General features: G+C 46.5%; 1 protein-coding gene across 3 annotated transcripts in view; it reads right to left on the bottom strand.

Annotated features, from left to right (window-relative positions):
- LOC106651917 (neurexin-1) overlaps nt 1-23590 on the bottom strand; it is an 84513-nt gene that overhangs the window by 51230 nt on the left and 9693 nt on the right. For all 3 annotated transcript variants that reach the window (XM_023460105.1, XM_023460106.1, XM_023460107.1), the window contains exons 3-6: nt 11834-11981; nt 8470-8613; nt 6793-6953; nt 3184-3210 (exon numbers count right to left, since the gene is read on the bottom strand). In XM_023460105.1, coding sequence (XP_023315873.1) covers nt 3184-3210; nt 6793-6953; nt 8470-8613; nt 11834-11981 — 480 coding nt within the window. The remainder of the gene's footprint in view (nt 1-3183; nt 3211-6792; nt 6954-8469; nt 8614-11833; nt 11982-23590) is intronic.

Genomic DNA, 23590 nt, shown 5'->3' with positions numbered 1-23590 from the left:
AATTGCAAGGACGATGATAAGCCGTTGCAGCTGCTCTCAGGGCCGTAAATATAATCACCCAACACCCTGGAAATGCTTAATTTACCACCGACGAATCATCGTTTTGGAAAAGCGAATATACACGACTCGTCTCTATTGACTGTTTTTAGGAGTAGGTCGTTATAAAGCTGCATGCGAGTAATTACGATCAAAAAGCGCGTCTACATAAGCCGAGCAGAAAAATTCCACATCGTGGCGCTTATTAACCCGTCGAAAAAGTCTTTAAACTATGCCTGTGCTTCAGCTGCCAGTCAGGCTCAAATGCCTCGCGTGTATTGAATTAATAAAACAACTTCGGCTAGTAGCGACGTTCGTCCCCCTATTCGATATTCCAGTCGCGAGTTTGCTGCAATCTGAGTGCAGATTCTCTCTTGCTATCTTCCTCGTGTATACTGCTGCTACTCTGCTGCCACTGTTGCCTAGCTTCTGCTGAGGACTTCTTCAAGCGTAAAGTTTATCCTTCTTTGCGCGTGTAATGTGCAAGGGGGAAAACGGAGGGGTTGCTTTTTAGCTAACATAGCATTTAGACAAGTAGAAGCGCGAAAAATCTCTCTCTTTCTCTCTCTCCCTCTCGCTAACTTTTTCTCTTTCTCTCTCAAGAGTTGAACATGAAGCTACACTTAGAGCTTTAAAACATTTTTCAAATCTTGATAATTACTCGGAGACATCCAATTTACTCGCGACGCGCACGAGCTTTTTTCTTTCAGCTCTCGTGAATTGGTCATTTGAAAAGTCGGAATTATGAAAACGAGTTGAACAACGATGTATATGAGGCAGTGGAGAAAGAGAGAGAGAGAGAGAGAGTAACTTCATTGGCTTGACTTAATAATCATCTCTCTCGTAAATGCTGAATTGCTGCAGCTCTCTTAATTAAATCAAACTCGCTCGTAAGAATTGCTTTTTAACTCAAATAGCGGAATCTCTATTGCGCCCGAGTTGAGATTTGATTTTCGGATGATTTTTGGAGTGAGAGATGTAGCTGCTGGTACAACTGCCGCAAACAATGTAATCACGAATGATAAAATTAAGAGATAACACGCGATATGCGGTTGTACGGCACTGGATATTTGTCTTTTAGAAAAGACAGGAGTAATCTCTAATTATACATCCATAAGTTTAATAAAGTTCAACAGTCTTAAAGTGAATCTGTCATTCGTCAATAGATCTACGTATCCGTTCGTTAGCTATCTCTAAGAAGCCAAGAAATTTAAAAAAAATATTATATACGCTTTTTTATAATTGGGATCGTTAAATTTTCATCCGTGGGGGAAAAGTCAATGTGCAGGAGAGCGCGATTTCGATATACCTGGGACAAGCAATTAATAACTTCGTCCTTCGAATAATTTACATAAAAAAAGAGGAGAAAAAATTTAAAAAAGTCCATTGGGAAAATCCTTGAAAGTTTGGTGGAAAATCGATCCACTGCGGAGTTATCTTCCCGCGCGCACAAATCTACAGGAATGCATTCCGTGAATGAATATTTGATATAATATACATAGCCAGAAGTAGAGAGAGAGATAGAAAGAGCACAGCAAGGAACGATGGGTAACGCTTGACCTCGTTAGAACGGCAGAATTAACGCTTATTTGCATATATGCGTATACGCATGGGAGCAAAGCAACGCGTACCACCACCACCACCGCCGCCGCCGCCACCGTCCACCACTACAAGTCGAGAACTGCAGGTACTAATGAACGCACTAGAGACCTTGTTCCACTTAATCGACCTCGTGTCCTTCCGACTCTTTCTCAACCCCCAAAGAATATTTTCTGAATTTTTTTTATTGTTACCGTGCGTTGACTTTTGAATCGACACGGTGCGCGCGGCTATTGTACTATTGATTATCGGTATGAGCATACTCGTGCATTGCTACTACACCCCCCTATCGCGTGCCAAAGTGTCATGCGGTTGTTCCTTTTTTTTACGATACATTATGTAGCTTTCAGGCACGTCGTGGCTGTGCGACGTATGTGTGCTTATATTACGTGTGCTGCACTGTGCGAGAATTTTTTGTTTTTTCGAGAAGAAAAAATTCATTTGTTTTTAAACCGCGTACACAGGGAGTAGGTATTTTACGTACAAACTGTGTTTCTAAAAATAACTTTCACTGATCTAGCTGCCCAGTTTTGCTGAATTATTTACTCCTAAGATACTTTTTCAGGATGTAGCTAATAGTTACTATTAGATTATTCGGCCTCTGTCGAACTTCGACAAGTATAAGATGTTTCAGATTGTTTAAGAAAAGCTGCTACGATAATCGAATTTTCACAATAGTGTTGTGTTGCCAATAACAGTATATCTCTAAGCTTTTATTATCGGAAAACTCAGTATTACGAATTGCTTGAAGATAAAACGTACCCGAAATCTGGAGGGCGCCAGTGGATTTTTGGGATACTAGCTATGCTGAACTAATGGCGCTTGCAGTGCTCCTAACCGAGAGTGTCACTTATATCAAAAGTATATCCTCAGCTGAATATCATTCGAATTATCAAGTAATTACGACGCAGTTCAATCCCAAAGCGTTCCGGAATATTGTAGCAAAAAAGCACTCCGCCATGATTATCCAATGAGTTGCTTTAAACTTCTCACCGGTTAATCGTATTATTCTGCTTGTGTACTTATGTGTATATGTACGTTCAGATCACAGGCTACTCCCCATGTTTTGTGAGAGAAAACCCGTGTGCGAGTGCCACCCGAGAGGTCCTATGGACGAATAACGAGAACCTCGCGTTATAAAGCCGATTTTATTCCCCAGGCACGCGTGCAAGAGAGAGGGAGGTAGGTAAAACGTTGAGAGACGGCTTTTAAAAACGGGAAATGTCATTTGCATTTTGCCATTGAATGCGTGGCAGCATTACATAAAGGGCAGCGTCTCACGTATACAGTGAAGGATAAGCAAGAGAGAGAGAGAGAGAGAGGGAATTTATGGTGGTATTTTCGTGGAATTTTCAAATGAGCCTTGTCGACGACTGTCAGCAGCTGCTGCTGCCACTATACATACTGCGAGAGCCTGGGAAAATTCCCGATTTTACAAGTGGCTTTTTTCTCATCTCTCGGTTTCTGTGGCAGTGGAGAGTCGAGGCTGCAACGGCATCATGGATACGTACACACATAGAAAGTTTTGTAGTCCAAGTCGATACTCACCCTGCAGAATCTCGTTACCGACGAAATCTGTAAAAAAAGCAGAAAGGAAAAATTAGAGTAGGTACGAAGAAAGAGAAGAGTCGAAGAATTAATCAGCAGTCATCATTGAGCGCAAGCTCTTATACACGCGCGCAGAAGCAGCAATCGTTATAAACTCTCCTCCCATACCAACCCTTTGTTTTTTTTGCCCTCTAACTTTTTGAGTACTTTTTTCGATTCCTGCACTGTACGCAGCTAAGTGCGGAATAAGGAGTAGCTACGTAGTGCTTGGTATAACGTAATGTGGGGCGGGAATAGTCAGGGGGCTAAATGAACTCAAAAAGTTTTCCACGCTCTTTTCGATAATAATGCTTTTTCGCGCTTCACGATTACATTACATTTATGTGAGCGAATTCCCGGAATATGTACGTAGCAACTACGCACTCAGGCTGACGCTGAGAAATATTATATAGGTACCGAAGTTTGTTTTTGCCTTCTCTCAGACCCCTGTCCACCATCTGGCGGGCATGGAACTGTGAGAATCATGGACGGAGATCAGTTATTGATGGATGAAGTTTGAAGAACTGCCTCTGAATATCTGATCACTACTCGGTGGATGGGGGATGAAGATGTAAGCTAACTACTTGTACAGAGACAACTACCGAAGTAATATTTAACGACGATTCTGAATTCATAGTTCTACTGATTGGAGGGCTTAGCCTGCCCAAATCCCACAAAAACAGCCACACACATACACTCACACCGAAATTTGCTTTCGAAACGATTAATTAAGGTCTCAGCTGAGCTATACACGAGAAAATAAAAGCAATTGGAAAGCTAAACTTTCGAGCCGTAACGATGACAATAAGCCAAACGTGCATACACAAAGGACGAAGCGATATAGTGGGTGCGAGAGCGCGCGCGAATAGCTGCCTCTCGAGTTTTACTTTTCGTACGTTATCGCTGCTCGCGAAACGCGCGGGCATGAATAGCAGCCGTACATTCATGTATTTATGTACGTGTGTGTGTGTGGGTGTGCGCAGCAAGAGTTGCTGCGGTGCAGACAATAGGGTAGTAGTTTGCGCATGTTGTGAAGTGTATTGTACGCGCATGTGGATCAACGTATGTGCGAGTGTTCGTGCGTGCGTTTGCGGGTGCTGCAAGAAAGTTGGAGTCATTGCCGCGAAACTACTCTTCTGAAAGCGCGTAAATAAGCGCGAGAGAGGCGTACGTTAAAGTGTTTTAAATGGTAACTTTTTCGATTGTCCATAATGCGCCTCGTATATATAAAGGTTCGACGAGAGAGTTGATCCTTATACCCGGTTTCTCGTGCGCGCGTGTATGTACGCTTCGCGCAATTATACTCGCCGCACACACGAGTACATCTATAGTGTGCAGCAGCGCTCCGAGCTCGTTCAAACATTTACCACCCCCTTATAGCTGTGTGTATCGGCTTTTGCTCGTTTGCGTCTAGTTTGAAGTAAAATCGATAGTACAACACGCTGTGTGTGTGTAGCTGCACAGAGCTACGTACACACGAGCGCGCGCGCGCGGGCGTTCGGGCGGGCTCGAAAAAATCTCGAAAACAGCAGAGAGGAGGCCCCGCGCGACGATACACTTGTATATCGCAGGTGGTCGATGAATCCTGTGTGCGCGCGAATCCGATAAAAATGCACACACTCGCGCACACATACCAGGAAAGAAAAGACAGTCTCTACACACAGTGTCTGGTGCTGCGCTGCGACACTAATGACAATCCAATAGCAATTTATGCCGCCGCAGAGTAAGCCAGTGACGTATCGACAAGTACCGCCACATATACTGGCACGAATACGCGCGTACGAGCTGCTGCTGCTGCTGCTGCAGGATCAGCAGAGATTTTTATTTGCATAGTCGAGAGATTTCTCGAGAGAAATAAGGAAAAAGCATGCGCGAGTGCGCACAAACTCCTGTGCTTGCCGCCTGGTATATAGTATAGTGGCAGTATACCGATGCAGCGCGCGCGCGCTGGTCGGATCGAGAAAGAGAGATTAAGCTGCTAGCTGCTAGCTGCTATGCTATGCCGGCTTGCTGCTGCTGCTGCTGCGGTGGAGTTACGCAAACTATGTGTACACCCTCGATCCGTATGAGAGCAAATGAACGCGCCAACTATGCTTCGTATATATATAGCAGCTCGATCGGCTCCTATATTTTTTTTCCCCGGCCCCGTCTTACGTGGAGCTCGAGGCGATTTGCTTCAATGTTATAAATGCAAGCGCAAAATCGAACACTGCGACGAACGACGATGACGACGACGACGACGACGGGCGCGCGCGCCAAGCGATTTGTTCATCCTAAAACTACGGAGAGTTAAACGAGAAGAGGAGGTGGGGTAGAAAGGGGAAGGAGTGGATTTACTTGGAAAATATTAGCTTGAAAAATCAGAGGCGAAATTGGGTCGCGACGAGCTCGCCCGTGTCGTCTCTATACATGTATATAAATTCGATAAAACATCTTGTTGGCCGCGCGCGCGCGCGCGTGCAACCCGATGACAAAGGGCTTCGTCGGCGTCGTCGCATGTTTCAGAGAGAATGAAGCGCGATGAAAAATTGAGAAAGCTCGGAGCTAAAGATGCCTCGGCGCTATATACGTATACAAATACACGAGAGCCGAGCTGCTACTGATGCATAATCCTCGGCGATAATCGACGCTGACCTCTTGATCCCCTCGAACTACTCGCTATATATAGCGTATAGCAGAATAGAATAGCGTACACGCGATAAATCGCTGCAGTGGAGCTTAGATATAACGGGCCTCGGGATTTGCTTACAGCTCCGCGCGTGCTTATATCTATACAGAGTGCAGAAACGCGCACACACACACACATACGCGAAAAGCTCGCTCCTCTATATATATTGTACACCAGCTCGGGGGTAAGAACGAAAATGACCAAAGTTCAACGATTTCGACGCGTGTATATAATATATATTATAAGCCCGTGAGCACGTGTTGTGCAATATTAATTCGTTCAACGGGTCACTAGCTTTAATATCGTGCTTGTGTTGAGAGACGCCGTACCATCGAGAGCTTGCGCAACGAAGAATGTCGAGAGAGAGAGAGAGAGAGAGGAGGCAGGCAGGCAGGCCGAGACGGCCCAATGCAAACGAATCCGGGCACGAGGGCTTCTCTCTCTCCAAACGATCGAGAAACGCAATGTATTTGCGGTGCTGCGCACGCTGGTGGTCTAAAAGCTGCGTGAGGCTCTTTGACCGACAAGACTCGGGCATTAAACCGGCTATATAGCGTCGATCGCTAAGGGATCCCACAGAGAGAAAGGGGATCCTCGCTCTCTCTCTGCAGGCGTGCGCGCACGTGACTTGAATTCGTTACGATCCGAGCAACGACGACGACGACGACGACGACGACGATGACGACGAGTTGCTGCTGTTGCACCAGCAAAGAGCCCACTTGAGCTCGAAATTCTCTCCTCATCTCTCGTACCATCATTTTTACCTTTTTTTTTTACCTTTGATTGCTCGTTTGCGCGCGAGATTTGCAACGAATGCGGCTCTTATGCAAATCCGAATACACGCGACACACATAATACTGCTTTAATGCATATCCATAAAATATAATTATGTAAATACGAACCTCCTGAACCTTGCGATGGACCATAACCTTGTGCCACTGGTTATCGTCGAAACGTATCCTCGTGGGCTTTATGTGCATATCCAGTCGGCCGTTGGCCAGAGTCATGCCGACGGCCACACCTCCGTCCCTCAGGGATATCGTCATGTAATCCTGCCCATGGCCTGCAAAACGATATTTAATACAGATATTAAAACCCTTTCTCTCTCTCATTCCCTCTCAAGTCTCTATTATATAAATAAAATGTAACGACACAGCCCGGGAAAGAAGTAATCCGAGTCGGCATAAGCTACGCCCTCCCTCCTCACCCCATCTCTACGGTTGGCTCTATACCGTTACTGTGATAAAATGGAAAAAGCTTATATCGCAAGTCTAACATATTGGGAAAAGAACTGCTCCTGCTACGTCACCGCGTAATCCCAGTACGGGCCAAGTGCTCTTTCCCTCTCTCTCTCTCTCTCTCATAGCTCGTTTCCCGTTCTTCCTTGTTCTATATGCTTACATATATTCGTATTATATCCGAGGCCTCGCCTAGCTTTGTAATTAGCCGATCGGCCGCGTATGAGCGTAGCGGAGATGCTGAAATCCACGTTGATCCTCTTATACGTATTATATGCCTAAGATACAGGACTATAGCCTCGCACACACACCCACACACACACACGCATGTGAGTGGAGACCGACCATGGAAGGCCGAAGTTGCATAGTCTTTATAACCGCATACTAATTATCCAGCTGCAAGCATGAAAGATGCAGCCGGACTTAATTGCGCCTAGCTGCCGCTGTTGCAGTTATATAGCTGCGTGACAGGAGCAGTGTGTGGGTACACAGGTACCTATAGTACACGCGCGCGTATACATGTTGCACCCACACACACGTGGTATCAGTTTTCTGAATAATTAAAAGCGAACCCACTACCAGCAGCCATCATGTTCCGAGGCTGGCCTAGCTCGCTCCTGACCATTATCTTGCGAGACTCTTTATGGGCTGGCCTCCAAAATAATAATAAGCCGCAGCGCACGAAGCTCCGCTTTCTCCCAATTAGTCCCGGAGCTTTATATATACACGGAGCGAGAGAGAGAGAAATGCTACTGCTGCTGCTGCTATGTACAACTGCTGAGAATTGCACTTTTACGACTCGCGAGCGCAGCGCAGCAGCGAGGCTATCATTAAGCTCGAAATTTTGGCTGTTTTTCTTTTACTCTCGAGCGAGCGAACTCGTGCTGCACGGTGCAGCAACGGTGCAGCAGGCAGTCTTAAATTGAAACAACAGCGTCAACTTAAAAAAAATTACGACTGCTTATCTTGATAAATATTAATAAAACTATCTAGTTTAAACGCGTGTTTATAATCGAATAACGCGCGGTAGATGGTGGCTTAATGAGCATACAGTCCGCAAGCTCGTTTCGTATATATAGAAAGGTGTGCGAGGGGGAGGGTAATATAATGCACCGCGAGAGGCCATTCGTAATAATTATATCACTTAGCCGCTGCTGCCACGCGCGTTTGCTCGTGCTTGTTTCGAGCGTGTAATAGAGTGCGAAACGAAAGTAACAAGCGCGCCCCCGGAACGACATAATTCAATTATTATATGTCCTTTGTTCGGCCATTAGCCACCGCGTCCACGAGTAAAAGGAAAAAAAGAAGAAAAAAAATACAATGGAACAGAGCAAAACTTACCAGAGTAAAAGAGCAGACCGTTGGGTTGTTTCGTCTTGAACTGCAGGAATATGCCCTCCTGCGAGCTGAGCACGGGCTTGCCTTTGCTCAGGTCGATGGTCAAGTACTCGGTGCCGCGGAACGACGCCTCCGACGACGCCTTATCTGTAGTAGCAGCGCAGCCATGAGTCGAAAACATAAAAAAGACAGAAGAATTGAGATATCAGGATGAGTCAAGTGCGTGTGTGATCGAGCGAGCGAGCTGACTTTTGCGCACTGTCGCGCGCTGCACTGCTCATGTCACAAAGACATATATTATTATCTAGCGATAGGGCTAGCTTATGCTGCTACGTGCTATATTACACAATCCCCTCCTACACAGATACATATATAGAGAGAGAGATACATAGTATAAGAGACGTGCGCGAGACATTTTATTACGGCGCCTTGGCAATTCGAGGGAGCTAGAGCTGCAATTTCCAGCTCGAGAGACGAACTTTTTTTATATTTTCTATCTTATCGCGCGAGCTAACTTTCTGCTTTCTCGCTCCTTTGAGCTTTTGGCACTTATACCTCGACGCGTACGGCGCGATAAGTGTGTACAGCCGCCGCCTACTATACTGCCGCCTACTGCCGCAGCGCGAGCGTAAATCAATCGAAGGCGAGCACGGCAGAAGCAATAGCAGAAGAGAAGCGATAAAAACACACTCTCGCGCTCGAAAAGTGAGATTATAATATACGACCGAGCGAAGAAGGATCGAGTCTAATTGATCGTATCGCGCGGCATTCCTTACAGCCGATCGGAGATTCCAATATACATGCTAATACCGCGCGCGCCTCGGCGTCGTGCCTTGGCCGATCCACACACATGTTATGCACGCGCCGCAGGACATATTATGCGCGCACGCGGATATAGTCAGTCACGTACACCCTCGTTGCGGGGGAGTTTTCGGATACTTTGGTGTGTGCTCCAGCGGCCGATATGACCTATATTTGCGGCCAATGCGCCGCAAGCTGCTGCAGCTGCTGCCATTGCCGCGCTGAAAGCGATGAAAAGTCTCGCAAGAAAAGCCGACCGTCCACCGCAGAAATATCGTCGCTGGGGTATTACACATCTGTCCCCCGAGTGTGCACCATATATATAAAACGAAGTTTGCTCTCTCTTTCTCACACACACACACGAGTACGCGCGCTTGCAGTAAATGGCCCGTTTGCGCGAGTAAACATCGTAGGACGGCCGATTCGATTACGTGCCGAAAGAGAGCGAGCGAGCGAGTGAGAGAGAGAGAGAAACGTATGTACATGTATGTGCATTTATTTAAAGCTGCACAAAAAGGGGGAGCGCAGAGATTCAATTGTGACTTTTGCATGTTTCATCGAGTTGTCAAATAAAATTACTTCTGCAACGAGTGTGCGCGCGCGCGCAAGCACGTTAATGCAAACACGCGAGTGATTATTAGGTGCTACACGACCATCCCCTCCAAACCACGCACTTATTCAATGTACCAATGAACTACACACTGTAGCTATACACTTGTTATATATAGGTACCTATTGTTGTCATACTTACTCAACAGCATGGTGTTGGTTGCAGAAGCGCAGCAACTGGCTCGTTAATTAAAAAAAAAAAAAAATTGCGTGCAGGATCGAAGCTTTTTTGAATACATACAAATGTAGAAAAAGCTCAGAGAAGAACGAAATTGAATTACTTTACCTAGTTTTTGAAGGCTTAGTAGTAGAAGCTCGATCGTATCGGCTAAATGCATGTGTGTTTGTGTACGCACAACGCATAGCGAGAGAGAGAGAGAGAACGTGAGAAAACAAACGACGAAGATGCAATACACGTATAGGCATACGTTTATACACATAGAGACACAGAAAGAAATAGATAGATAGATAGATAGTAGAATGAAAGGAAGAGTGGAAATAAAATGAAATAAAAAAAGTGAGTTAAATATGTCAAGAAAAAAGATAGATGGAGAGACAGCGATAGAAAAGAAAAAAAATTATATTGAAACTCACAGCGTTTTTTGGACCAATAATCATCGGCACTGACGGTGGGTAGGATCATGCTCCAGGCTTCTTTTTTGCGTTACACAACACACGCGTTTTATTCGTGCATAGCAAAACAGATAGATAGAAGAAGTAGGAGAGAGAGCAAAATGTTGAATACAACGCCGGTGGGTGTAGAATGAAAAACAAACAAACAAATAAAACGAACAAAGTAGTATAGCATAGTATTGTAGTGAGTGTTGTTGCTGTAGCGCGGCGATATTTATTCATATAGCCGAGGATAGCCACGGCAGTTTTTTTGTTGCCCTCCTCGCAACAGCCCGACAATGACGACGGAATATTTTCCGTGCGTGCGCGTATATATTTACTCGGGAGCCGGCTGACGTTCCGTTAAATTTTCATGAAAATGTTTATCATTAGCCACCGAACTCGTATCTCATATACGTATGTAAAGCTCTATGTCATTTTCCGGGGGCGAGGCAAAAAAAGATCGGTACGATGTATACACGGACTCGACGCGAAAGTGGAAGAGTAAAAAATAGCGGTCGGTATTATGAGGATTAGAAAAAGACGAAAAAAAAATGCAAAATAGTATACGCAGACTTGTGCGCGTGTGTGTTCATGTGTGGTATGTATGCGGTACACCAGTAGCGTGTGTGTGTGAAAAAGCACGAGGGTACGAGGGTACGAGCGAGCGAGAGAGAGAGAAAAGTAAAGGAATCTGTGCTGCGAGTTTGAATATACTTTGGCCAGGCCTGTGTGTAAGATTTTTTTTTTTTTGCTATAACGACCGACACAAGAGAGTAAGCTGGGCCGCTCTGTAATATAAAGAGCCTGTGTGTGCCTTGCATGGTATATATATTGGCGCATGCACGTGCATTGAGTTGTAGTACTACTACTCGGCATATAGTACTCGGTGCTCAGCACTGGCTGTCGCTGCTGCTGCTGCTTCCACTGGTGGTGCCGTACCGGAAACTGGGTCAACGCTCAATAATCGCGAATGCGCGTCTGTCTCTCGCTCGTTCCTCCTCCGATCCGCATATACAGCACTTCCTCGCCGCCGCACGCGTATAACGCGCAATTGAAATAATGCGCTATATAGATCTCTGCGAGCATGCCGTGGCACGAGACGTGGCTCTCGTATAAGGATTCCGCTTTTATATTCTATATGAGCCGAACAACATATATCATCCGTGCGGCATCGATCACTCATACGAGTTTTTCGAGTACGTTATAGCCGGTGCCAGTGTTAGTGTATGTGTGTTACGCGTGCGTGAACGTGTTCATAGATCAAAGAGCGAGAAAAGATGATGTATTATAATATGTGAAAGGCAATGAATGTATTGATACGATGATGCACGAAATCACTCACCTTTCTCGCAGTACATGCCCTCGTACTCGGCGCTACGGCACTCGCAGAAGGGCCCGCTGTCCGTCGATATGCAGATGCCGCCGTGCTGGCACGGGTCCCTGGTCTCGCAAACGTCGCTCGAGTTCGCCTGCACCATCCCTCGTAAACTCTGCAAAACAGAAAATCAAAACAAAGGGACTTTAGAGTTGGGCCATCTTACTCCAGCTTATTCTTATTCAACGTGGGTATATATAGGTAGCGCGGATAGTTCCAATCTATGCTGCATATCTGAATGAGAGGCCTAACTATAGCCAAGCCCGGAGTTGCCCTCCTCTCATCACGTCGCGAACCTATTTTTCTCTTCCAGGCTCGAGACTCGTATAAGGTATATACATGCAGCAGTTAATCTCGGCCAACAAATCATCCGGAGCTCATTTTTCCGTTCGCGCGCCGAGTCCCGTGCGCCAAGCTGTACAATAGACACATTAGAATCTCGTCAGGGCTATAGCAGCAGGGCTCGTTCTCCACGTCCGATAAGACCCTGCGATTTCTATGCAATTTGCAACACGAGGCATTTTATCTTTCTCTCTCTCTCTCTCTCTCTTTCTCTCGCTCTCTTTTTCTCTGTACTACTGGCAGGGTATACCTACACGAAATATCGATCTCTAGTACGTACGTACGTACGTACGTATTCACAGAGGAAAAATCGAGTGTGTATAGAGTTTTGGAGCACGTCATTCTTTTATTTTCATCCGAAATTCGAGCTATAGCGCGAGAGACGTTTGACGGACAAAGACGAAATTTTGCTACGCGCGTATATTGTGTGAAGTGTGTGCTATAGTCGTTTAATCGTACAGTTGGAAGCTTGCGAGATGGCGACACATGCGCCCTTTTTTCTTCCTCGTCCTTTTGAAGCTTGCGCCGAAAGTGCGCCATGCACTCGTTCGAGTTGTTTAAGCCCTTAAAAAAGTGCATCTCTTTTTACGACGCGCGCGTGTATATATTGAGTTTGAAACTATATATCGTGGATGCACGTAAACATATCATGCACCTGTGCCAGCGCCGAAAGGCAAGGAAATCGTGTACCTAGTAGCCTGCAGCAGCGAGAGAGAGACGACGTTCGATGCTGCTGCTGCTGCTTCTCCGCGGGCGCAGGTATCAGGCACAGATAGCTGCTGATAGATATACGCATGACATAAAGTCGGAATCTCCGCGAGCTACGTGTGTCACGCGCCATTTCGCATCCAACGTATACGATTATATGCGTTTGTGCAGACTGCAACTTATATCTATACAGCATGGGGGAGTAGTAGCAGAGTAGCAGTGGTAGGGGGGTTCGAGCTTGCACACGCGACCTCGTTTTCTCGCGGCGCGCACTATACATTATATACGTAGCTAACGTAGCCTGTACGCGCCGAACCGACCCTGACCTCCTTAGCATTTGTTCCATGCGCTCCCACGCTCGTGCAGCCACGTATTATATGTGTATACGTATATATGGCATGTGTACAATGGCGTGGATCTAGCGAGCCCCCTCAGCTTTACGCGACTTTTGCACACACACACAGACACACAGACACACTCATATGCATGTATAAACAAGCCGACTGAGCAGCGAGCGAAAGCACAGCTCAGCACGCGGAAAGCGATACGTCAAGTGCCTGTCTTTGTTACGTGTGTGATTCGCGCGCAACACGCGTATAGCCCGCAGCAGACGTATAAATCGTCGGCTGCGGGGCTCATAAATTGCTGCGTTATTCTCTTTTATTTATAAGTATTATTTATAAATATCTACTGTTGACCGCTGCATACGAAACAAATACTATAGCCAGTAGCTGAGCACATTCGTACTTATTTTTCATAATGTAATAACCACAATAATAGTGCGAAGAGCATCGACGTAATCTGGCTGCGGTACGTCGAGTTCGAAGGAATTAGCCCCGAACTAATCCCAACATCAGTTTCTCTCTCTCTCTCTCTCTCTCTCTCTCTCTCTCTCTCTCTCTCGCTCTCTCTCTCTCTCGCTCTCTCTCCTCCTCTCTCTTCGTGTACGCGCAGCTTTATACGTCTGTATATTATAAGCTCTCTCTAATGCACACTTAGCAACTAGTAGGCAGGTAAGAGTGCGCATACGTGCACGTACCCTACGGCCACTCGAATTATCAAAAATACCACTTAGCTCTGTGTATACTGTTCATAATTATACGCTAGTCGCGAGCCTCAAATGCGAGAGCACGAGGGCAAACTCGGGCTCTGCATGCTACAACTCGTCAGCTGCTGCCGCTGTATATGTCGTAGCTCGACGAGAGTATATAATGCAAACGTGTACAATTGCCCTTCAAATCGATGTTGCATGCGCTGTGGCAGCAGCAGCAGAGCACGGAATAAGGTAGAGTGAAAGCAGGAGAGAGAAAAAAAGTGGAAGAAAATTGTACACGAACAGTCGTAGAATCATGCACACGATAATGGAATGCTCGATGAAAATAAAGATTCCTTCGCAGAGACGGGTTGAATCGTTGCCGCTACCGCTGCTACTGCTGTCGTACGCGAGAGAGAATCGAAAAAATGTTGCAAGCTTGTCGTTGTCGACGAATACGACGACGACATCGTCGTAGTATACCTGCTGCATCATAATACCGAGTCAGAAAAAGAAAGATAGAGACAGGCCAGAGCCCTTATTTCTTCGTATAGACGGCTGGCGCGCGTTGTGTATTTTAAAAGCTCACGCTGCCTGGCACGTAATCCATTGTGTTGCTGTTACTCTGCTGCTGCTGCTGCACACTTTCAGAAAATAGATTCGATTTATTGCAGAGATGAAGCTGGACGTTGCCTCTAATAAATGGAGGCGAAAAAAAAAACGAAGGATACATCCAGTGCTGTGCGCGCTGTGTACATACTGCGCAATACCTTACTTGGAACGAAAATTCATGAAATTCTCGGCCCGCAACCACTTTACTTGCAACTGCTGTAGCTACTGCTGCTGCTGCTGCTGCTGCTGCTGTTGTTGTTATTCACGTAATTTTCATTTCTCTCTAAGCTGGCCTACTTGTTGTATACGAATTTAGCCGTTACCGTTTTCGAGTCATTAGCTCGTCAATTGTTTGCAGTATGCACGATAGGGCCGAACACTTACTCATTCACTCTTACACGCGTACATAGACACACAGGCACACATACACACACAGAGTATGTATATGTATATCGATTGCCTCTTGAGTGGAGCATTAATACCTCGACGCTCGGTGTGCTCCAGGAACGCGGCGCGCCGGAACACTCATATAATATTGATGCCCGCCTCCTGCCCGTCGCCGTTGAGGGAGAGAGAGAGTGCGCGCGAACTTTTAGCACTTGTAGACAACTGCTGCTGCAGCTAGCAGCAGCGGGTGCGCCTCAAGAGCAGCAGCAGCAGCAGCGACAGCGTACCTATCCGATACTGCACAGCATGACATTTGCATATAGCTAGCGTTTGCTGTCTGACACCGCGACAACGACGACGGCGAAGGCAGCGAATCAGGAGAAAATAAGAATCTTGTCTCTCTCTTTTCTATTTCTTCTACTATCGGTTCTATTTTCGCAATCACGCTGACTGATGCGTTAATTTGAATGCAATCCTTTACGAATATCGATCGAGTAAATTGTACATCGATGTATATAGACGATCGATCTTCTCTGTGCATGGCGCGCGATGAGGAAGACGCGCGCGACGGCAGGCAACTAGATACTAAAAGCCTCAGCTGCATTCACCGTGCACATCTCGTTGCGCGCGCCTTGACGTGGCAGTAGTAGCTCCGTGGCGTGTATATACATCGTAATTGATTCATCGCAACGATCAAAGGGACTTGCGATATTGTGAGGGCCGCATCGGTATATTTAGGTACAGCTGCTATAGCTATGTATACCATCATCGTATGCGATTGAAATTCGTGTTTACGTAATGTGTCAGATACGCGACGTACACGTCTGGGAATGTAATCAGGACGCGGGCGCATCACGCAGCTGCATTGTACACAGAGAGAGAGAAGGAGCCTCGAAGGATTTTCCCGGAAAATGAAAAGAGTCCGACAGACAGACGAGCTTGCGAGCTTGCTAGCGGCAGTGGAGTAACCAAAAATAACGCGTAATGTAAGTGCGACGTCTTATTCGCTTCCTCGTATTTTTTTTGCTAGACCTTTTTTGCATGCGTGCAACGCAGCAATAAGTTGATGTGAAACGCCTCGTAAGTAGTATTTTTGCTCTATAAGGGCGAAGCGTGGGAGGCATTTTTTCTTTCGCCCTCTCTTTCTCTCTCTCTCTTCCTCTTACGGCTCTCTACCCGAGTAAGAATCGCTGTATTCAACGCAACCGAAAGCTCGCAAGCTTCTGCTGCAATTCTATACACAACTCGTTGGAACGCGCTGCTTGCTCCGTCTCTGCTCTTTAGAGCATTCAGTTTCTTTTAGCAGGAGCTGCTGTTGCTGCTGCTGCTACTACTGCTCGGGAGTGTGAAAGAAAGACACTTGTACAGCCGTTTTTTTTTTCGTGAGAGCGAAAGAGAGAGATAAACACGAGCCGCACGAGAAAATGCTTTTTCAACTCTCGAGAAGATTAATCACGGCGCGAGCTGTTTTCTACTTTCTTCATTCCATTTTTGTATATATAGAGCATTGTATACCTGCAAATTGTATCCTTTTGCGGAACGAGAGAGAGACATGGCAATTGAAAAATTACGCGCTCGTCCCCCCCGGCACCAATGGCAAAGCGCTGCACCGAGACCAACTGCGCGGAAGCGAAAAAATTTCCGCTTTCAATATATAATACGTGGCTGGGGCTAAGAAAATTGTACGAGCGCGACTTTCACAACTGGACCCGCGTGGTGGGTAGAGGAAAAATTGTCGACGAGCTTTCGACGCACGAGCTTGCGAGTCGCGCTGTCGTGCGCCGCAACCCGCTGCCACTGTTGGACGGGGCTTCAAGTTTTTACATAAAAGCTGATAGTTTGAAGGCGAGCGAGCTCGAGCTCTATACAGATATATACGTTGTCGTTGATGCTGGTATAGATCAAAGAGTTGCAGCAGCAGCAGCAGCTGCTGCAGCTGTGCGCGCGAAATAAAGAAAATTCGCCGCGTACACTCGCGACCCGACCCACATTTCCTCTGCACGGAGCGGCGGGCGGGCGTGCATACACCTATATAGGTGAGCATACACACGGACGCACCGGAGCACACCGCACGGCGTATATACATGCACATTCACCACAAAAAAACAGTATGACGACGACGACGACGACGACGAGTCACTCTCTTTTTGGAGGCTGCGGGTAAACACATACACACGCTCGTGTGCACCGATCCGACCGTCCATCTCGCGTACACACAACTTTCAGCAGTGGTATATAAGACGCGCAGGGGTCGCACGATGCTGCTGCTTGAGGATTCGTCATTTGCATCGCGCATAATGTATATACGTAGCTCGTGTACTTGAATAGAAACCAGCTCTCGTCTCTCTCCACGCGCATATCGTACGTAATCCTCCTCATTGGCCTCGTTTTCCCTTTTTTTTTCTGCGGGCACACACAAAAAATGGGCTACTAGCAGCAGCAGCACAAACTATTCTCTGGCCTTTTTGCTGTATGACTCGTGTATCCGCGTCTTATCTGCACACGGCTAGCGCACGCGTGTGTGTGTGTATCTGTATGTGTGTGCGGATAGCTTTGCGTCGAGCGAAAAATAAAAAATAAAAAGAAAGAAAAACGAGGCTCGGTAATATCAAGAAGTCGGGAAAAGCCACACAAACACAGGCTCACAGACACGTTCATATACGGCATAGCAGTGCGAGCAGATATTGCATGCGGAAAATATCGGTGCGAGGGGGTGTACGAGCACGAGAGAAAGCGAGAGAAAAAGGGGGAGTGTATATTCCTTTTCGATACTTTTGCATACTTTATACACGGCGTAAGCTCAAATGCATGCAAATACTCTCTCTCACGCGCGCGCGAGCAAGCGAGAGATAACGATAAAAGAAGAAAGTCGCTATGCGCTCTAGCGCGCTTCGCCGAGAACTATAGGGATATACGGAGCACACGCATAGATAGAGCGATACGTGCGAAAGCTCGCGATCGTGCATTATTATAGTGTGTGTGTGCGGGTGTGCGGGTGCGGTGATGGTGGTGGTGATGGTGCATTATACATATATATACCGCAGTAACGGTGCGCGTCGGTGCTGAGAGGGCGGGGAATCGATGGCACATAGCAGCTCACCAGCCATTGAGTGCAGAAGCGCGACTGAGAGAGAGACAGACGAGAGATCGTGTCGGCTGCGCGGGACAAGGTTTGCTGCCGCCACCATATACGCTCTTCAATTAATCATCGAGCCGCAAAGACACGGAGATAAGTCATGTACCGTATAGCGTATAATAGCGACGCAACGCGTGTACGCAGCAACAGCGGTAGCAGTGTAACGCACAGCTGCAATGGATCGCATGCATAGCATATATAGCGGGCACACACGTCTGCAACCTTCGTGGCGTATTCGCTGCTGCACATTTACGTAATATAATCCCTATATGCATATCCTTTTGAACCGGAAATTATTTTTACCCCTCAAAGTTCGTGCGCTGTAGGGCGAGCTTTTCCCACGTGTTTCGGGTCTAGGCAGCAGGCAGCGTCTTGAGCGTTGCTGCAATCTTAGGGGCTCGTTACGCCTGACAGCTGCTATATATGCTCGGTAGTCTTTTACTCGCGCGTCGAGCGAATCGAATAGGTCGTGCGAGCGAGAGAGAAAAAGTGAGAGAAAGTAGAGAAGGAAAATTTTAACTTCGACTATACAATTGTATACGTATACTCTACCTTCTATACATATAAGAAACAAAAAAAAGAAGAGCTAGATGCGTCGGCTACGAGGGCGGCGGCGGCATTGCCTTGCCGCGCGTCGTGTGCGCGGCGCGCGTTGAGCGAGATAAAGCACTGCTCGTTCGTCTCATGGCTTTTTTTGTCTTTTTCCTTACTTCTTCTACTTCTTCTTCGTCGTATACTTGACTCCCATTTATACGTGCAGCAGCTAGCTCGAGCCATGTACGTGTAGTAGATATAGCGCGGGCTCAAATGCCCCATTGTCTCTTGGCTCTCTCGCTCTCTCTCTTACTCTTTCTTTCGCACACGGCTCCCATTGGGACATTATAATGTGCAGCTAGGCTATTCTGACAAAGAGCCGTTGCCGTTGCTGCACTAGTGCGCTGGCCCTCCCAGAAAGAAAAATAGAGAGCAAGGATCGGCTCTCTGCGATTACTTTCTTGCCTCGCGCGCATCCTTTGTTAGGTCCTCGAGAATTGCATCCGCGCTTACGAGTTGGCGTATATTATATTTTCATATACGTGCAGCAGCAGCTCGAGGCTGTACATCCGAGACCTAATTGAAATTCGATTAAATATATTTCAGCCGCAGAGCTTGTATACATAGCGTCGAGCTTAACCCTTATGGAAAAGGTCACACTCGATCTCCCACACACTCACGTACTCAAACTACACGCACACACACACACGAGTACGAGGAAGTATACGGCTGATAAAATCGCCATTATAGTTACTGCAGCTATACGTGGCGAACTCGCGCGCGGCTACACTTTTATCTCGCAGCCGCAGCAGTTAATTACCAAGTCCAGGCCAGTTTGGCTCATCTATCAGCCCTTGTCATCAGCTTCAAAGTGCTATACGAGTTGGGCTGCAACGTATAGTTCTTTCTCGTTCTCTCTCCCTCTGTGTGTCTCTCTCTCTCTCGTGCGCAACCAGAACCGCCGAAAAAGTCAAACTCTCGCACCCCCTCTACTTTGTGCATATACGGCTACAAACGAATTTAAATGTGATTTAAAAGAGCCTAGTTTCACTCGTCTGAAGTTACATTTCGTCCACATTATTCCTAGACATCTTAAAAGTCAAGTTTATTTCTCGTGAGCTCGCGAGCTCCGGAGATTTCCATCGTATTCGAATTATCCCGACGCGACGGCAACTGACTTTTTGCTCGTCGAGCTAACGCTAATTTCATTCGCTCTCTCTCTCTCTCGCAAGATTTATTTTCTTCGTCTCCCTCTCTCACTTCCTCTCAATGAACAAACGCGCGCGGGCCGTCGACGCACAATAAGCGTAATTACGCGCGAGCAAGCGCATACATTACGCAACATCGGCGAAATTCACTAAAGCGCTGCGAATGAAACGCAACATCCCGAGGCTGTGCTATGCCACTGCTATGAGAATTGCTAGAATTGCGCGTGTGTGCGAGTGCGTACGAGCGCGCTACCTTTTTCCAATATTATCGCATTACGTAATGTGTCTTGCGGATCGCAAGACCTTTATACGTTATTATGTGTGTATCAACGTATATTTACCACGAACGTAGCAGTCGATTTATCAAAGACCATCGATCACTTCGAGCTCACGGGCTTTTGCTATACTCGGTGTCTTTCAAGGCGGCCGCGCGCACACGGTCCAGACCTTATTCTATATAATACCAACGAGTTTACAAGCCGTAAAACCTTCTCTTTTACTGTACTCGTGTCGGTGGCTGTATACCTATAGATATGTTTGTATATAATAATAATATCAGTGGCCACGAAGGTGACTCGACCCTACGGGCCGTTCGATTGGACGCGCGGTACCACTCCATAAATACGTAAAGGCGAGCTTGCAAGCTCTCTCTCTCTCTCTCGCTCGCTCGCGAAAAAAGAGCGAAAATGAAAGAATAGTTCGGGAAACATAATGGTTCGATTCGTCATTGTCATTGGCTAGTAGCATCGGTGATAGAGGAGAGAAAATATATGTATAGCAGTCTACATCAGGGTTAAGAAGAAAGAAACGAAGCCCTCGTTCAGACAATAGCGAGGACTAGCAAACTCTTCTTCTACTTTCTCGTGGTCGAGAAAACAAAGCAGCGTCGGAGAGAGAAGTATAGAATCGAGATGCTGCAACAACCAGCCAGCGAGTACCAAACTCCGTTGCTGCTGCTGCTTTTGCTGTTTCCCGGGGAAAAAGCTCTTCAAGGTCAGTCTGGTAGCAGCCAGGTACAGGTAGTGCAGTAGCAGTAGCAGCAGCAGCCACCAGCGCGAGTAGTATATCCCAACGAACGTCCAGTCAGTGGTATAAGCTGATGCTCCCCTCTTCCCGCAGCACGTATACCCTCACTTCGACTCTAGGGCTTGCTCAGCAAAGAGAGAGAGAGAGAGAGAGAGAGAGAGAGAGAGAAAGCCATATTGATCGGTGCGCAGCCGGCTCTATATGATTCGGGCGTGCGCAAGTTTGCTCTTCTCTCTCTTTCTCACTCACTCGCTCGCTCGCTCTCTCTCTCTCTTGATCCGACAGCGATGATGATAGCAGCAGCACAGCATAGCGTAGCTTTTAGCTTGCGCTGTTGCCGCGCTGTGCTGCAAGCTCATCGCTCGTGTTGTACACGAGCTAGCCGCCTGCTCCTGCTGCTGCTGCTACTACTGCCGTACACGCAGGTGTCCGCCGTATAGTAGCATAGTATACGCCTTATATTCGAATATCCCGCTCGACGACTCGAGCCGAGCTTTTCTGTCGCCGCGGCAACAACGCGAACACGTGCTCCTCCTTGCTCGAGCTTTGCTGCTACCGCTGTTGCTGGCGCGACTGCCAAAAACCATAAATCAAGCTCTAGCCGCCAGTCGTTATTATTCATATTTTTCGTCTCTAAAAAAAATGTTTCTCTTCTCTCTTTTTTTTTTTTTATTTCGCTGACTATTTTACGATTGCGAGACGGAAAGAGAGAGAGAGAGAGAGAGAGAAAGAGAGAGATACAGCCGTACACGCGAGATCGAAATATTACGAACGACCTGTATATAACACTCATGTGTGTGTTCGTGGAATATCAGCAAAAATAGGATGAGAGAACGCTCAGAGACGAAGAATGGGGATAGAGAGAGAAATCGATTTGCCAGGTGTATAGGCAAGCGACGTATTCCCACACATTCACAAAAACATTCACACAGCCATACGTCAGAGAGCACGAGTGAGGAGAGTTTGAGTTTGAGTTTGAGTTTTATTTTGAAACGGACCGTGGGGTAGAACCCCATGTGGCCCATAAGAACAAATATACAAAAGTATAATACAGTTAATTGCAGAGCAATGGTGGTAATATTTACATATCGATTAGTAACAATATTTACAAGCAAAATTAACAATAGAAAGCTTGAGATCGAATGATAGCAAATTTCAAGTATTGAGAAATATTACATATTAGAGAATAATTGAAGGCAGAAAAATACATGAAAAAGACAGCTCAGCTCAGCTGGGTACGTGAATAAAATCATGATTTCAAAGCCACTGCATTTAGATCTTCTTTAGTGAGTATTGGTATGAGGTCCGACTGAGGTGATATACGCATGAAGACAGTCAAATTTCGGACGATTGGGCTGGGATACTGGTGATGACGAGATAGCGATTTGGCTTCACGAAGCAGATGATATACATTTTTGGGCCATAAAGGACTCAGAGAAAGATGGGATTCACCACCAGTATCAAACAGATCCTTATTTCCTATTCTTGCCAGCCTATGTGATTGAGCAACAAGGCCATCGCGCACAATCGATGAAGAGCACTGGAAAACGATGGCACGAGTGCGTTCCTTGACAGAGCGTGGGTTCCTTGGTTTCCAGCTTCGAGTCCCAGTAATGAATCGCTCGTGATGTTTTAAACCCATAGTTGAAAAAGTCTTTTCAAGGACCTTGTCGTCGGAGAGCTCTAGGCCAGATGGCACGCCAGACAATAGCATTTCGCACTGGTCAGTCTGCAGTGAGCAAGGTGCAATAAATCCAGGAATTTTGCCTATAAATTCAGAGCACTCTGCCGTGGCGACTTTCAAATTTTCAAGATCCTTTTTTATTGGCGATTCAGAAAGAGTAGATGACTTGACTTCCTGTTCCGAAACACGACGGTCGAGATCTTTAACCGACGCACACAAGCTTTCAACCTTATCCATAAGGCGATCCATAATTCCATACATTTTATCGACCAATTTTTGGTTTGCCATATCGACATATTTGATAATGTGCTCGGTTTCGCCTTGAAAAGTTGCAGGGCACGACGTGTCCGACTGAGACATGATGAAAGAGTGATAGGCTTAGATTCCAAACACCAGCAGAAGACGACACGAAACGTAAACACGACACTTAAGAGGCACTGGACACTTGTAGAAATCTTGCGACTGCGCGTTTAAGACTTCCTCAGATTTTCAGTGATTCAGAAAACTAACCTTCAAAGTCGAACTCGATGGAGAAATGATAATAATTCTAATTGCAGGGTCAAAGATGCAACAAAACACCTGATGCATCCGGAACCTTGCAATATTGAGCGTGCAAGACCTGCAAAACAAAAGCGCCACAAGGGCAGAAAGCAGCAGAAAAATAGCCTTAAAGAGGAGCAAGCGTGAGATGTGTGTGGCTACGTACCCAGAGAGAGAGAGAGAGATGAAATTGCGAATGTTCGATCTCGCCGCTAGATTAAATATAAAATTTGGGAGGGTCGAGAAATCGCGTTCCTAATTCACATTTTCTATCTATCCCAGTACGAGTACGGTCGCGCTTTTATCCGTCTCTAAGGTAGATCGAAGAGAGATCTCGCGTACACACCGACGGATCCGAGCTTGATTAAAATGTTTAGTTTCTACTATCTCGCTCTCTCACTGTCTCTCGCTCTTCTCTCGTCTGACTGTATAGCTCTGCAATTATACAGGATACGTATAATAGCATCCGAACAACTGCACACGCGTCTTCTTGGTTAACCGCAGCGAGCAGAAG

This window comes from Trichogramma pretiosum, unplaced genomic scaffold (assembly GCF_000599845.2).
Source record: "Trichogramma pretiosum strain Unisexual culture from Peru unplaced genomic scaffold, Tpre_2.0 scaffold42, whole genome shotgun sequence".
In the NCBI taxonomy this organism is placed as follows: domain Eukaryota; kingdom Metazoa; phylum Arthropoda; class Insecta; order Hymenoptera; family Trichogrammatidae; genus Trichogramma; species Trichogramma pretiosum.
This window is presented reverse-complemented; position numbering and strand designations above follow the sequence as displayed.